General features: G+C 33.9%; 2 protein-coding genes across 3 annotated transcripts in view; both read right to left on the bottom strand.

Annotated features, from left to right (window-relative positions):
- Positions 1 to 278: 278 nt before the first annotated feature.
- On the bottom strand, positions 279 to 1,360 carry LOC109730963 (large ribosomal subunit protein eL31-like). The gene is given in 3 exon segments (XM_076005398.1): positions 279 to 301; positions 304 to 650; positions 1,206 to 1,360. Coding segments are annotated over 3 exon segments (525 nt in total).
- A 4,379-nt stretch (positions 1,361 to 5,739) lies between these two features.
- The window catches only part of DNAJC10 (DnaJ heat shock protein family (Hsp40) member C10), a 53,701-nt gene continuing 41,991 nt past the window's right edge, over positions 5,740 to 17,449 (bottom strand). For both annotated transcript variants that reach the window (XM_012785789.3, XM_076005733.1), the window contains 6 exons: positions 16,318 to 16,451; positions 15,285 to 15,338; positions 14,940 to 15,087; positions 11,733 to 11,852; positions 8,973 to 9,077; positions 5,740 to 6,988 (listed from right to left, as the gene is read on the bottom strand). In XM_012785789.3, coding sequence (XP_012641243.1) covers positions 6,977 to 6,988; positions 8,973 to 9,077; positions 11,733 to 11,852; positions 14,940 to 15,087; positions 15,285 to 15,338; positions 16,318 to 16,451 — 573 coding nt within the window. In that variant the 3' untranslated portion in view covers positions 5,740 to 6,976. The remainder of the gene's footprint in view (positions 6,989 to 8,972; positions 9,078 to 11,732; positions 11,853 to 14,939; positions 15,088 to 15,284; positions 15,339 to 16,317; positions 16,452 to 17,449) is intronic.

The following is a 17,449-nucleotide window of genomic DNA, read 5'->3' as shown; positions in this document are numbered from 1 at the left end:
ACCCTGACTTTCCTCTGAGATAAATAGAAGTTGCTTGTGCTATAGGACGAGCTCATTTCCAGTTTTCTCTGGGACTAAAGAACACAAATATGACATCATGTACAAAAGGACATATTACTACTACCATTGATAACATTTTTCCTTTTGAGATCAATATTTTAACTCCATCCTTTCTAGATATTTTTGAAAATTTAATACTTTTTATTTATACTTCATTTTTATTCTAGTTTTCTCTCATTTATTTATTTTTGCAGTTTTATAACTTTGGGAATCAGTGCTTAGTTCTCATCCACATTGACGGCAGATTTTTGAAAGTGGCAACAGGAACTTAGGTAACCAGAGTATGGAGCTTGTTTGCTGAATCTTCATCTGTGTTACATTTTCTGGACAGCCACACAAGGATACGATGTGGGATGTCCCTTATTCCTTTGGGCCAGACAACTTTGTTGAATGTCGTATCAATGTGCACACCTGGAGTCCCTGTCTCCTTCATGGCAAATTTCCAGATGTCTTCAAGTGCCAGAGGGGCATGCTTCTTGAGGCCCATGGCATGGATATACTGGTGAATGTTGATGGCATATTCTTGGGTAACCACCTTGTTGATGGCAGAATGGTCCTTCTTCTTGCCACCCTTGTTTTTGGAAGCTGTTCTGCTAAGTCCAAGTTGGAAAGGACTCTCATTATATATTAAATAGTAGCTGCTGACATGACATATTTATTACACATATTTCTGGGAGTATAGTAAAAGAGTATGTCTTAATTTTTCTATTATGTTGGTGCAAAAGTAATTGCAGTTTTGGACCATGAATTTTAAATCACTGTAACTAGGCTCAAACATATCATTATTAATCAAAATAGGAACCATTACAATAAAAAAATGTCTGTTTATTCCTGTAGTGCAAAAATCTGTACTTCACCATTCCACGAACTCTTGCAAAGCATTTTCTGCAACCTGCTGGTTGTGGAAGTGTTTTCCCTGCAAAAAATTGTCAAGATGCTTGAAGTGGGAGTCTGTTGGCGAGAGGTCATGTGAATATGGTGGATGAGGCAAAACTTTGTAGCCCACTTTGTTCAACTTTTGAAGTGTTGATTGTGTGACATGCAGTCGGATGTTGTCATGAACAAGAACTGGGCCCCTTCTATTGACCAGTGCTGGCTGCAGGTGTTACGTTTTTTGGTGCATCTCATCAATTTGCTGAGCATACTTCTCAGATGTAACGGTTTTGCTGGGATTTAGAAAGTTGTAGTGGATCAGACCAGCAGCAGACCACCAAACAGTAGCCATGACTTTTTTGGGTACAAGTTTGGCTTTGAGAAGTGCTTTGGAGCTGCTTCTCAGTCCAACCACTGGGCTGGTCATCCCTGGTTGTCATATAAAATCCACTTTTCATCACAAGTCACAATCCCATCCAGAAAGATTGATTGTTATTGTGTACAATGGGAGAAGACAACACTTCAAAACAATGATTTTTTAAATTTTTGGTCAGGTCATGAGGCACCCACTTATAGAGCTTTTTCGCTTTTCCAATTTGCTTCAAATGCTGAATGACCGTAGAGTGGTCAGCTGTCAATTTTGAGTTCTTTGGCAACTTCTCATGTAGTTGTAAGAGAATCAGCTTTGATGATTTCTCTCAACTGGTCATTGTAAACTTCCGATGGCTGGCCACTGCACTCCTCATTCAAGGCTGTTGTCTCCTTTGCAAAACTTCTTGAACCACCACTGCACTCTGTTTGTTAGCAGTTCCTGGGCCAAATGTGGTGTTGATGTTATGAGTTGTCTCTGTGGCTTTACCGCCGCCCATTTGGAACTCGAATAACAAAATCGCTTGAATTTGATTTTTGTCTAACATCATTTCCATAGTCTAAAATAAATATAAACAGCAAGTAATAAGTCATTAGCAAAAAAAAAAAATAAAGTGAGAAATGTGCATTAAAATATGTAACGTAACCACATTTAAGAATGTATTCCAGTATCAAATGGCAAATTTCAACAATGCTAAAATTGCAATTACTTTTGTACCAGCCTAATACTAAGCATAATTTTTCAATTGAGAGGCACCTAAGTCCTAAACTCATTCTTTGCCTATTAAATCTCATCATATAACTATACCTTCGTTCTTATACCTATTTTGACTAAATTGTATTTTTAGTTTGTGTTCAATTGGTTTGAAGTTAAAATTGTTGATCAAGTATGTAAGCCTTCAGCAGTGGTCTTGCACAGAAAGACCTAAATCTAGAATCTGTGGCTTTGGCAGGCATGTTTTTGTTCTAACTGATGAACTATTTGGATTACTTTAAAGCAAATCCCAGACATTGTTATCATTTCAAAAATGCCATTAGCATACCTAAAAACAGAATAATCCCCCAACAATTCTTAGTTAATATCAAATATTACATACCCCCTAAATTTTTTTTAAATAAAAGTCAAGAATTCTAATTTCCCCAACTGTCTCATCTATATATATCTATATCTATCTATCTATATATATATATATATATTTACTTTTGCAGTCCATTCAAATCAAGATGCAAATAGAGTCCACACGCTGCATTTGGCTGATATGACTGATAAGTCTTTTTCTCTGAATCTATAGGTTACCTTTCCTTCTATTTTTTTCTTGCCATTTTTTTTTCACTTGAAGTCATATCATTTTCCCTACAAAATTTCCCATATTCTGATTTTTTTTTTTTTGCCTGCTGGTATTTGCTGGTTTTAAAAAACACATTACTTTATTTTGACTACGTGACTACCTGATGGAATAGGGAGAGGAGGGATCTTTCCCACTTGGCAAATGAGTAAATCAGAGTCCAGAGAGATGAAGTAAGCAAATTTTCCAAACTGAGTTAGTAAGTAGATGACCACAGGAAACCCATTCTTAGACCAAGAGCTCCTTTTACCTGGCTTCTTATTTAATAAACTACAGCAGTACTAAAACCACCAGAAAATGCTGAGGAGACTTGAATAAAAAAAAAAAAATCAAGCTATGATCAGTCCAATTTTATAAATGTCTTAAGACTTCTTAAAAGTAAGCCACATATTGTTATACAGGTGCAGTTCTTCATGAATGGGAATCTGATGAGCCTCAATATATGTATCTTTACATGTCTAGAGTAGTGTATGTGCCTACATGATTTTCATAAATTTATTCTCATATCATTCAGATATCTGTCTTATTATACAAGATTATAAACTTTTGGATACAAAATAGTTTTAGTTTCTTGCAATTTCTCACAGTCAAATGTATGTGACTGACACTATCTTTTTAGTGAAAAAGCAAAGGCAAAGTAAGCTGTGTGATTATTGAGTACTAAGTTAGAAATGCCATTTTCTCAGAGTAATGAAATGTGTCTGCTTATTTTTCACTGCCATCTACTGGTGACTTATGTTTCTGATTTAAAAACCTTTTAGGGAAGACTTTCAGAGGAACTTTTATAGAGAAAAAAGAAATGATGTCATAAAAATTCTTTGAGAAAGTTCATTTCAAAGAGGTAGGTGCTACTTTGATAGGCAGAGCCACCTTGACCATTGTAAGGACTACAAATTTATAGAGTATAACCCATTACTTTTAAGGCATAAAATAATGAAATTACAATTCCTAATCAGTAATTCTTATCACAGATGAACTCTGGCAAATTAATTTTAAACAAATTCAATACACTTCTAGTTAATAATTAAAATATACATTGTGCACCTGTGGGTCAAATAATGTGCTAGGTTCTGCCAACACTGCAGGGAATAAGACAGACATGGCTGTTATCCTCAGAGAGGGTGACTCAATATGGATGAGGGGGAGATTTCTTATTTAGTTTTAAGTTTTTTACAAAACACATCAACAAAATGAATTGTAAAATTTACTTAATGTAGAAAATAGGTTTCTCTTTTTGCATTTTGAATTTAATATAAACTAAATTCCTAAGTTTTAATATGATTTGGATTTAGATTACAGGCCTTTCCATGTATCATGAGTCTTGATCTCTTTGGTGACTATTTGAGAGAATGAACTGCTAAGATAGATTATATATACATATATCATATTATATATAATATATAATCACCATATAGTTGACCTTTAATAGTCTGTTTTTGAATATTAAAACATGATATTGCTGTTCCAAGTTTTAAAAAATATAAACAAACATATCACATTTATAAACCATAAACATTTTTTTCACTATGGTAACAAAATAGAAAGTAAAAAAATATTTAAAAAACAAGAAAGCTGTGTTAAATACTAGTAAGGATAAATCTAAATTTTCTCAAAAATTGAGTAAAACTGGCACAGACCTTATCTTAGCTTCAAATTTTCATAATTCAAGAAAGGGAAGATGTTTTGTAAATGATTTTTCCTAAATACATTGAAGCCAATAAATTGTTACTCTCAATAGGCAGTGGCTCCACATATGTATATATTTTTTGCCTACTTAGTGCTATATATATTTTATGTGATGACCTAAAACTGATACTTCAATGCATAGGTTGGGCTCTTTGCTGGTTAATTGGCATCAGAATTGTGTTTTAGTTGGTGTTTTACCATTTGGTAATATAGTCAGTAAGATTTTGAGTTTTCTAAGTTTCTGAATTCATATTTTCTAAAAGCCAACACCTATTCATTCCTTTTAAGATATTTTACTGGCTCAAATAAAATGTTTGAAATATTAGTTTGATGAAGAGTTCTCTATCAATTCTTCACAGAGGTTAACAGACCTTTTGGTAAATGCTCAGAATTGCAGGCTACTAAGTGATGCACTCAAGTAACTAGTAATACCATCAGATGTTTGCTATATGGCATTTCTGGATTCAATACACATGTGGGCTACTTTGGCATCAGACTTTGGCTATAATTCTGGCTAGTTACCATTCATAAAATATATCCAGTTATTCATAAAGGGACTGGGTGACAGCACAAGAATCTAAGTGCACATCCAGTGTTAAAAAGTGACTAATGTCCGTGGATCACTAACATTTTTATGTATGATCAATAACACATTTATATTCACCTTGTTTGGCCTAAGTTTGATTACTCTTAGTGAAAATTTATTTGCTAGAATTTGGGTGTATTTAAAATTTCAGATTATGTGTAAAGTAGAATGTTACGTTAATCTTCAGAGTCAATGTTATCCTGTAGGTGTCATTATAGAAAACCTAAAATGTATTCTGTTACTTTAACCTTTGTGTTTTTCATCAATCATAATGGAATGCATTTGCCTAATGTAAGACACTTATCTGGTTTTGTTTGGAAGATTATACTTGAGAGATGGGGGTCCTTTTCTATACTCCTTATTGTCCAGTGCAATGGTATGCATGTAACTGGTACATTAATTTAGTAAATATTTAACAAGTAAGACTTCTTTAGACATTCCATTTTAGAATTCTTATAGATGAAATAAGCCAATTTTGAAGAATTTCTAGGGTTTAAAATTTTAATAAATGAAAGGCTCTTGCCATTATTGATCATGATTCAAAAGTTGATGTTAAATTGAAGTTAGAAATGGTGACTGTTTATATGTGCCCAAATGTATAAAGCAGAATCCAAGATAGAATTAAGAGTATATAATAGAGAAAAAGATGGGAGAGAATGTGAATAGGGTTAGAGTTGAAAATGAACAATGTTTATTTTTTATATAAATTATATATATTATAAAATAATAACACTTATGAGGAAATACTGGGGAGTAGGGTAAAGTGACATTTAAAAAAACAACACTCTTCCAAACACAATAAAGCATAATTCTAATAGGTTTTTGGAAAAATTGAAAGTTTTTTTATTCATTGACCTCTTTTGATGAATTAAGATTTTTACCATTCCACACACTATAACTAAACAACTACACGTTAATCACAATTTTGTTAAAATGCAAGAAAAACATTTTGTGATTCTGAGTCTAAATGCAGAAACTAAGACATCTCAATCCTAGATTTATATACTTGATTTTCTTATAAAAATAACCTCAGTTATTATGCCAATATTTATCTAAAAAAGACAGCCCTCTGACAGTAAACTAATAACTGGCATAACCACAGTATGATTATGTGCTATGGTGAAACAAATGTGTAAAATTTTTCCTATTTGATTGGACAGGAGTGTAAAACCAGAACTATATTAAAAAAAACTATGTAAATATTAGAAATATACCTCAGAAATCAAATATCAGTGGGAAAATTTTTACAAAAGTAATTTCAGAAAATATATGAACACATAAATCTTTAAAATATAGAATTCTAAATACTTGATATATTTGGGATACTCTACAATGTTTAATTACTGTAAATTTTTCTTAGGTTTTTCTGGATGATGTAGCTATCTACAGAATTTGTGCACTTTTGCAAAAAAAAGTCTCAGTTGTGAAAAACTAAAACATTTCTTCAACTTGTAAAAAGGAAATAAAAAATGAAGAATCTCTTCACTAAAATATAGCATTATAACATGGTATGTTTTATTTGATCACATCTTGTTTTGAGAATACAATGTATGGTCAGAGACAGAATTTTTAGGAGAACAGGTAACTGAAAACCAAGTTGCCTCTTTTCAGGCTAGCCACAAAACTTTAGGTGAAAAGTGCACTTTATATATCTTTGACATTTATGTAGATAAAAGCAGAGCAGGCTCATGTTAGAGCCAGTCACCCAAAACATCAATTCTAGGGGTCCACAGTCTTACAGCCCCGTGGCTTATTTTTGTATGACCCTGAGTTAAGAATGGTTTCTCTGTTTTTTAAAGGGTTGTTTAAAAAAAACAAAAAACAAAGAATAATATGTGACAAAGACCATATATGTTCTGCAAGGCCAAAAATATTTATGATCTGGCCTTTTATAGAAGTTTGCAGACCCTTTATACCATTCTGGCAGTACAATCAATTACAAGTCCAAGATAATGTTCATTTATTCCCACCACGAATGTTGTAATATTCTAAAAAGGTATCTTCTGATGTCATTTGTCAGAATTTCTTTTTAAGTTTTTCTTCATCTTCAACATCATCAAAGTTCATCCTATAATGATAATGTAAAGTGAAAAGACAAAGGAAATATGAGTTTGTATTGTTAAAAATAAGGTAAAATAAAATATTAACTCACCAATACTTTACTTTTTCAACAATACTCAATATTCTTATTTAAGGAATCACTACTTGAAATATAGCTTACCTAACTATAACGATGGAAAAGAACAGAATACTTCCTACTTCTTATCTGTCCACAGCAGATAGTACTAACTAGAGGTTTATTTTATTTTATTTTTTGGCATGGCTAATCCTTACAGGCAACTATAGCTTGATATACTTTCAAAGTCATGTATGATATGCTCTTTAGCTTAATGTTGGTTATGATAATCTGGTTTATGTCTAATGTTTATTTCAAATATTTAAGATTCTTGAGAACTAATATAGCAAAAACATGTTTGTTCAGTGAAACTAAAAAACAGATTCATAACTATCTCTTAATTTTTAGATTTGTATAAAATAGTCTTAAAGCAGGTTGTAAAGCTTCTCTGTTGGGGCATGCAGTTCTGAACTGCACTATAGCAGAACCTGTGTTCTGTGTTTCCCTTCCTGGGAAAGAATCCAAGCCACCTCATATGTGATTGTATTAAATTCCATATGGTAATAAGCACTCCAACAGCCATGGACTCTTTGGTCTGCCTTTAGGTATGCCCTAGAATAACAATGATTTAAAAAAGAAAAAAATGAACTGCCTTCTGAAGAATAACAGGAAAGAGACTATACTGCTTCTTAACAGATTAAAAACCCAAAGAGGGGCCAAAATGAATATGGCTCTCAATACATCCTGACTATAGCAAGAACAAAAGAAAATTTACTATCCAAAATGTGTTATGAGGCTCCAGTTTATTTAATTCCTAACAATTCAATAATTTTGCATTTGAGCAGAATTTATGGCTACAGTCACTATTTTTTTTTTTTGCAACTTCATTGCAACTTCACATACCAAAAAATTCCTATATTTAAGAGTCCAGTAGCTTTCAGTACATTAAGAGTTGTGCAACTATCATTACAGCATACTTGTAAAACATTTTCCACACCTACAAAAGGAACTCCTATTACCTTTAGCAGTCACCCATATTTCTGCTCTTGTCCACACCAGCCAACCACTAATCTATCTTGTCTCTATGGATTAGTCTATTCTAATTTTACATAATTAGAATCACATAATATTTGGCCTTTTGTGACTGGCTTCATCCACTAAACATACATTTTCAAGAGTCACCCATGTACCATGCATCAGAACTTCATTCCTTTTTATGGTGGAAAAATGTCCCCCCTGTATGGACACACCACATTTTGTTTACCATTCATCAGTTCATTGTCCATTCATCATGGACATTTAGGTTTCCTTTTTTTTTTTTTTTTTTTTTTGCTGTTATGAAGGATACTACTATGAACATTAGTATATAATTTTTGTCTAGACTATAGTCACTATTTTTTAAGTGGCTTTACTGACCAAATTTCTAAGCATTTCAGTGTCTATAGGCTACATTTTGATAGTCATATTTCCCAAAGCAGAAATTTTTAACTATCTTACTATTTTTTTTTTTTTTTTGAGACAGAGTCTCGCTTTGTTGCCCAGGCTAGAGTGAGTGCCGTGGCATCAGCCTAGCTCACAGCAACCTCAAACTCCTGGGCTCGAGTGATCCTTCTGCCTCAGCCTCCCGGGTAGCTGGGACTACAGGCATGCACCACCATGCCCGGCTAATTTTTTATATATATATCAGTTGGCCAATTAATTTGTTTCTATTTGTAGTAGAGACGGGGTCTCGCTCTTGCTCAGGCTGGTTTTGAACTTCTGACCTTGAGCAATCCGCCCGCCTCGGCCTCCCAAGAGCTAGGATTACAGGCGTGAGCCACAGCGCCCGGCCTTATCTTACTATTTTTTGAAGCTACATTTTTACCTATTGATACATGTAAAATAAGAATAAACTCTGATAACTTCTGCCAAAGTCAGCTCTAGGCTTAGCCCTTACCTTATTTCTCTTTTCTTGATTTTGGAGAGTTTCCAATTTTTCAAATATTAAGGCAGTAATTGCTTTTGCATCTCTGGCATTTATTTGCTCTTCCCCAAACTTTCTCTAAAATTAAAAACACTCTTGTTATTAATCATAACATGACATTTCCATCTAAGAAACTTGATTAAATATGCTTTAAAGTTCTTTTGTTCTAGAAATTTAAGTGTTTGAAATTCAAGTTTCTTCAAGGAAATAATGCTACAAAGTCACAGTTAGGCCATAATGTACCTAAAATAAATACTAGTGCTATGAGAATGTAAAACAATTCCTTGGTAAAAATACATCACTGACTCCATAAGCTTCATATTAAATTATACAAGAAAAGATATTCCTAGAAGACTGTAATCATTCTACTCTAATATAATCAATAACACTGACAAAACCTTCACCAACAACATTAATGGAGAGCAATGTGTATCTCCTAGTTTTCATGTGCCCAAGGCAGGAAGGTGGCTAAAATCGGGGGAGGGAGCAAGTCAATATATTCAGGCCTACTTATTTTGGATCTGGAACTCCTGTTTCCTTAATCCTGGTGTGAACTCCAACCCACATAGTATGTGGTAGAATTTTGCTTTTGTGTGTGACTGCCTACCTGGTTTGTATTTCTGTCTACTCCCATCATTATTGTGCTTTGGGCTTCCTATCTGGCCTGGATTTCTAGATGCTACCTCTATTTCTGTTTGGACAGGTACATCTGGTCCCTAACTTTGTACTTTGGACACATGGTAACACCTTTCCAAACAGCTCTGTCTATGGTTAATTCTGTGATTGCTCATCACATGATACTCCTCCAATACCATTTTACACCTGAATAAGCCCCCTATTTATGTCACCAATTTCTCAGCTGTTCTGAAAACTGGGGAAAATAGCTGTTGATGCCAAAGGAATGAAGACCCAGGCTCTGGTATTAACTACCTTACCTCCAGTGAGTTCTGCTTGCACCAGGCTGTTCTTAAAACAGACAGCTTCTTGACAAATTAAGAACTCTCACTGAAAAATCCAGATGTGTGACAATTCTAGATTTCTGAAATTCATCACCTAATTTCTTTAGTTAGCTCTATTTCAAAATACATCTACCAATAAATATCAGATCTTAACCTGATACTCTCCCTCACAAAGTATAAAAATATTTGAAATTATTTATTTTGAATGTTTTATCAGAAAACATGAGTTCATGATAAATACTTATATAGTTAATAGTTTTTCCCCCCAAAGTAAGATCATTACTTTGAAACTTAGTATAAAGCATTTTGAGTAGAAATATAGGAAGTAAACATTATTCCAGGCAGCAGTGTATATTACAGGGTATTCTTAGCCTTTTGAGGCAATATTGCTTTTACTATTCTTGTTTTTTTTGTTCAGCTGGCCATATCATTGTTAAGACTAAATCGATAATTGTGTCATCAGCTGCATTCCAGGCAAAGTACTATCCATTTACTTAAGACCATTCAAGTCTGCTTTCATCATTTAGGTTTTATTGGTCATTTATTATCATTTGTTAAGCTCTTCCCTTCATGTACTTTTTCAACTTTTACCTATTATAGTTAGAATTATCTTTTCAAGTCTCCTTTTAGATAGAAAATGACTACATTTTTCTGTTTGCTCTCTGACACTGAAAGGTCATTCAATTTTTCTAGGATCCTTACCAAACTGTACAATCTCCTTGGTCTCCCTTAATTTGCTGTTTTTTCTTTTAATTAAAATTTAAAAAATCATGCCTGATTGTTTTTTGCTTATTCATCATTCTCTTCTCATTTACCTTCTTACAAACCAATCAAGCATAAGAAAGTTAGTGTTCAATTCTATCTGCAAAAATACCAGTTCTTGAAATCTCTTTTTACTCAAAAAATGATACCACAGTTATACTGTCAAAAATGTCTTACTCTCTTACTTGGGAAGACAGCAAAGGTCACGAGTAATTACACTGGCTGAACAACATAGCTTTTGTATGAATGATCATAAATAGAGGTTATCTCAATTTTGTTAAAACCCATTAGTAGGTCTCCAGATTTTTTAATTAAAAAAGAAAGCTAAGTGCCTTCCAAGAGTAATTACGACTGAACCAAGGCACTTATCTTTTATTTTGTCATCTAAACCCACTAATATTCTTCAAGATAAATGGTCAGGAACTAGGGCTATGTCAAAGGCAAATTAATTTCAAAAGTACAGGCTGAGTATCCCTAATCCAAAAATCTGAAATTCTCCAAAATCTGTAACTTTTTGAGCACCAAAAAATGCACCACTGGAGCATTTAGGATTTTCAAATTCGGGATGCTGAACAGGTAAGTATAATGCAAATGTTCCAAAATCTGAAAAAATCCAAAATAGTGCTGGTCACAAACATTTTGGGTAAGAGATACTCAACCTGTGATATGCACTTCTTCTATAAAAAGTAGTAAATACAAAACTTCACAAAGTAAATAATGATCTTGAATTCTACTACTCAAAGATAACCACTAATATTTTGTTATGCTTTTCTCTAGTGGTTTTCATTAGTATAAAAATTTTAAGGCAACTGAGAGCGTATCAACTATGAGACAGAAAAGCCTTTTAAGATCACTTGATATACATATAAGTTAAAAGAAGCTTATATTAGTAATATGCAATAATATAAAAGGAGAAACAGAAGAAAGCATTACTCAGTCTCAAAGGTGACTGAAATCTCCTTTTGAGCTTGGGCAGCTAAAGGAGGGAAGATAGAGGAAAGCCTGTACATACCTTTGTTCTTTCATAGAAATAAAATTTAACAGTTGGATAGGCTCTGATACCAGCTCTCTGGCATGTCTGAGAGTAAGCCTGACAGTCTACTTTTCCAGCTTTCACTTTTCCTTTAATCATCTGAAAAAAGAAAAATATGGTTTGTCATTTTCTCTTTGGCATGAACTATTTTGGCAATCACAAAGCAATATGATATATAACGTTTCAAATCTTATATATGAGAGATTTATTAATTACTGTTTTAATTCTTCTTATTCAAACAAGATTGTTTCCAAATTCTTCCTGGCCCTTTAAGCTCTTCTTCACCCAGTACCACCTCTCCAATAGCAAATAAACTCTCTTTCGCCTTATCAAGAAAACTGAGCAGCTTTACCCTGAAATACCTCAACTTTTTCCTGCTACCCACACCTTGCCCATCATATCATAAACATCTGTTTCTATCCTTTTTTGTTTCTTGGGTCTCAGGTGCTGTGGTTAACATTCTTCGCCTTGTGATGGCTGACTATTATCTACCTCTGTTCTCCAGTCCCTCCCTGTCTCATACTTTTTCCGCTGAATATACACATGATCACAGAAGGATTTCGACCTGGATTGCAATGGTTTCTCTAGCCACCAACCAGCTTCTCACTCTTTTTTTTCCTGAGCAGCAGTCTACTCTTTCATTACTTACTCATTACCTACTTATTTGGCAACACATTCCAGTCTGACTTTTGTTCTTACTGCTGCCTCCACTGAAACTGCTCTAAATTCAAGTGACCCATTCAAACAAACTGAATGGGCACCCGATGTTGCTGACCACTCTTTTCTCTTTGTTGGCATTTTTCACTATTCTCTCTTGCCTTTCCTACTGCTCTGGCTCTTCCTTTTTCCAGCATGAGGACTTCTTCCTTTGCACTTAGCTGCCCCTCAAGTTATATCTAGTCAGAGTTCCTCCTATGGTGAACAATCTTTTCACTGTGAGTACTCTCCTAGGGTGATTTTATATAACTATATGCTGATGTACCCAATCTCCCTTTGACTTCATTTGAATTGGCTTGCTTTGGGTGATTGTCTCCTTAGCACCTCAAACACAGCAGGTCTAAAATTAATCCTTTCTCCTTCACTTACTCTTCCTCCTGTCCTATTCATTCAGTTCAAGCCAGAAACTAGGTTTATCCTGGACTTTTCTCTTTTCCTTATCTATTACAACCAAACTTTAAATCCTGTTTATTCTTATCTCTTTTTTGTATCTGTCCCCTTCTTTTTTATCACTGCTGTCTTAATCCTAATTCAAGTTATCATCTCTCACCTCAGGACAATTAAAATATATTTGCTGCCTCTAATGTGATCCAGAAGACGGGTTCACCAATAGGCAGACTGTTAGGGCACCAACAAAACCGTGTACATAAATGTGTATGTAGATGGACACACTTATAATGAAGGTAAGAGAAATGTAGAGAGATTATTTTAGTTAAGTTTTTATGTAATTTATAAAATGTTTATATATTTGCTTGCTTGTATTTTCATTACTCACAAGAGGATACCATATTGTCTGTGGTGATCAAACATCATTCTCTGGCATGACTCTAACATTCTTTCACCTGTGTTCCAGTTTCATTCAAATTTTACTATAACAATTATCCTGTATCATGTATATTTATTTGCATTTTACCTTTCTACTAAATTAAAATCTCCTTAAAGACATGGAATGTCTGTCTTTTTATCTCTGTAGCCCTAGTACCTGGCATAATGCTCTTCACTTCTTGCTTAGGATTTGCTGAATAAATGATCTTTTTCATGTTTAAAAATTTCTAGCTATAAGACATTGTTGCATTATAAAGTTTATAACTAAGTTTTCATTACATGAAGAATAAGGAATAAAATATTTTTTTAGCACTGTTACAGAAAAAGCATAAGAAAAGGTGAGAATAAGTTAGAAAGAACCTCTTATCTGAAGGACCAGTCAATAACTAAATAATCTAAAACTAAAATATAGAGAAGCCCTGAAGTCCCTTTGCTAAAAAATGTCCATGGCTTGGGATGCTGAACTATTATTTTGGACTGGTGCTGACTTTCTCATGCTAGTGAGTGTTTTATACTGCCAATGGCAAGAGTTCCTTAAGTTATGTAGGCAAGGAAGCTATTAATCTGGATTAGATCATTAATAAGACTGTTATGAAACACCAAAACTGGATTACACTGAGGGTATGTAATCAGTTTAATTTTATAGAAGTATTTACTAAGTTAGGCACTGGGGATATAAAGATAAATAAGACATGGACCTTGCCCTTAGGAAGCACATAGTCTTATGGAAGAGACAGCTATGTAGAAAAATAATTAATATGCATTTTATCAGTACACTGATGGAGTATAAGCTATCACAATGACACTGGTTAACTGAGAAGGGTAGAGAATACAGAAGTGCCATCAGAGCTGAGTTTTGTAGGAAGAAAAAAAAAATACAGATGACCAAGGTAAGGACAGGGCATTTTAGAGGGAGCACCATGTAAATAAGGATACACGTTTAGAGAACCTGGAGTACTTCATTGTGCTTGGACTGTAAGGTGTGAGGCTGGGTGACAGAGATAAAGCTTACATCAAAGACCTGAAGTCAAGGGATGCATACCAAGAAACTTGGTTAGTAAGCCAGAGAAGGTTATATTTTAGAGCAGCAGACCAGTACTGAAAAAGGTAGACTGGCAGGATAAGACTACAGTTGACCCTTGAACAACATGAGCTCAACTTATGCAGGTCCACTTATGTGCAGATTTTTTTCTACCAACCAAGAATGAAAAATACAGTATTCATGAGATGTGAGTACAAAAAGTTGGCCCTCCTTATATGCAGGTTTCACAAGTTCCACATGGCCAATTGAGGGACTTATGTATGCCAGATGAGAGACTTATGTATACTGGATTTTGGTATATGTAGGGTGGTCCTGGAACCAATCCTGTGCATATACTGAGGGACATCTGTAGTTAAAAGGTAAATATAAGTCTAGATAAGGTTTGACCAAAGAGGCTAGCAGTAGAGATGGATAGGAGATGACCCATTTGAAAGACATTTTTGGAGATAGAACGGATAGGATCTAGTGATTGAATAGTTTTTTTAAAATTTAGAGGAAACTTTTTAAGAAAAAAATTAAGAAGTATATATTTATCATGTTTTATCTAATTATTAAAACATGCATGTGGCTACAACTTATTTAAGTAGATAGAAAAGACTTACCCTAGCCAGGAGCTCAAACTCTGGAGCAAAATTTTGGCAAGGTCCACACCAAGGAGCATAGAAATCAACCACCCAATGATTTTTTCCTTGTAAAACTTTTTCATTGAAAGTCTGAGGTGTTAGATCTATGGACACTTGAGGTAAAAATCTGTGGCAAGGGATCAAAATAATTTTTAATTATACAAAACCAAAGCAAATATCTAACATGTAATATAAGACTTTCTAAGTTAAAGACGACTTCAAAGCACAGACCTATCTTGGTAAACCCTTTACTAAGTAGTTTAGAACCTTAACCCATAGTAAACTTAACTGTTGACATAAATAGTACATATTTTAATTACTTACCCTAGACCCCAGATTCTTAGGGAATAAGCGTCTCTATTCCAACCATTGTAACTACTGAAAGAAGAAGAAATACACACATTGTAAACAGAATTTTCTATTATTGGATAAATTCAGCAAACAATTTTGTAGTAATTTAAAAAATAAGTTATACAAAAAAATCAAAATATTGCAAAAAATTGCACTTCATCTAGCATCTCTCTTCTCGGATACACCTAACTATAAATACTGGTTCCATGGCTTCACAAATATGTTTTTCTTTAGTCTTGATATTTCTTGGTCCTTTAAAAAGACTGGAATGTCCAGCTGCCTGGTGGACATCTCCTGCAGACCTATGAGAACTGCAAAACTCAATGTCTGAGCCTTTAGTTTTTGAATCTTTATGCAAGTTATTTTCCGTCAAATTCCTATCCACTTTTAAAGACCGTCAAAAGCTACCTCAAAAATGTAGCCTTTCATGTTTCCTCACAGTTGTGATCCTTTCCTCCTTTGAGATCTGTGGCTTATTTTTACTTCTTTAACAATAATCATCACAGTCCATCTTACATTTGAGTTTCTGACCTGAAATACCATGTGGTATTGTAGAAACAGCATGGGCACTGAGACAAACCTGGGTTAAAAACCTCAGCTTCAAATCTTAGCTGTGACTTGGGAAGGTTACCTAAGGTTTGAGAATCAGAGTTCATGTCCCTATGATAGTAGGAAGAGTAATAATTCCTACTTCACAGAGTACATGTGAGGACTAGTGGAGAGAATGTGAGTAAAGTATCTATTACAGTACCTGAAATCAGGTAAGTACTTAATAAATGGCTCTTCCTCTCATCTTCTTGACTAGACTGTTAAGACTGATGAATAGTGAGATTGTTTATTTCTCTCTTTTCATCTTCTGATAGTATGTTAGTGAGCTTCATCTTCAATCTTAAACATGGTGGACTACTAATGTTTGTTGGGTTAACTTTTATGTAGTAAGGATAACTTAAATGTTAACTGTATAATTAAATGATTATAATATCTTCAAATTTGAAAGAATACTTACTGATACTGATTAGCTTTATTTGATTTTGGGGGAAAAAATCTTATCTCAGGGTATCTCCGAACATTTTCTTGGGCACAAAAAGAGTGATACTGTTGGCAGTCTATACTGCCCACATTGATCAGCCCAGTTAATGTCTATAAAAGAAAAAAACAGATAAATATACCAAAGTGATAAGAAAAAAACTACCTCCATTGCTTTTTATATAGACTTATAATAAAGAAATAGTTATATTATCAATGATTTTCACCAAATAAAAATGGATAAGGATTTAACATAACAGACCATTTATGCTAATGAATTTGAAATCTAATTTTATAATTAAGAACTCACTACAGGCCGGGCGTGGTGGCTCACGCCTGTAATCCTAGCTCTCTGGGAGGCCGAGGCGGGCGGATTGCTCAAGGTCAGGAGTTCAAAACCAGCCTGAGCAAGAGCGAGACCCCGTCTCTACTATAAATAGAAAGAAATTAATTGGCCAACTGATATGTATATAAAAAATTAGCCGGGCATGGTGGCACATGCCTGTAGTCCCAGCTACTCGGGAGGCTGAGGCAGAAGGATCGCTCGAGCCCAGGAGTTTGAGGTTGCTGTGAGCTAGGCTGACGCCACGGCACTCACTCTAGCCTGGACAACAAAGCGAGACTCTGTCTCAAAAAAAAAAAAAAAAAAGAACTCACTACAATTGCAGATTAAACAAATTATTTATTATATGGGAAAAATTATATACTTCTAAAATTCATAGTGTCAGATATCAGGAACTAATGAAACTATTGAAAAGAGCAAAATATATAATCTTAAATGTTAATATACTAGAAATCACTTTAACTTTTACATTTATTTTTTCTTAGAAATGTCAAATAATTGCATTTTCTAATCCATTAATTAATTTAATTAGTTTCTAGCCTTTCATGATTTATAACACTGTGCCTATTCATAGGAAATTTTCTAAATACAAATGCTCAAAACTATTTTTTTCTTACTTTTAAGTCCCACAAAACTGCAAGGAAATGATATTTTTAAAGATCTAAAAGTAAAGCAGTAAAAAAATTTATATAGAAAATAAAAGGGGATCTTTGGGTTGATGTTAGCCACAATTTAGTCAAAAGTATACCAGATGCCACATAAAAAAAGG

The sequence above is a fragment of the Microcebus murinus genome, chromosome 8 (genome assembly GCF_040939455.1).
Source record: "Microcebus murinus isolate Inina chromosome 8, M.murinus_Inina_mat1.0, whole genome shotgun sequence".
Classification (NCBI taxonomy): Eukaryota; Metazoa; Chordata; class Mammalia; order Primates; family Cheirogaleidae; genus Microcebus; species Microcebus murinus.
This window is presented reverse-complemented; position numbering and strand designations above follow the sequence as displayed.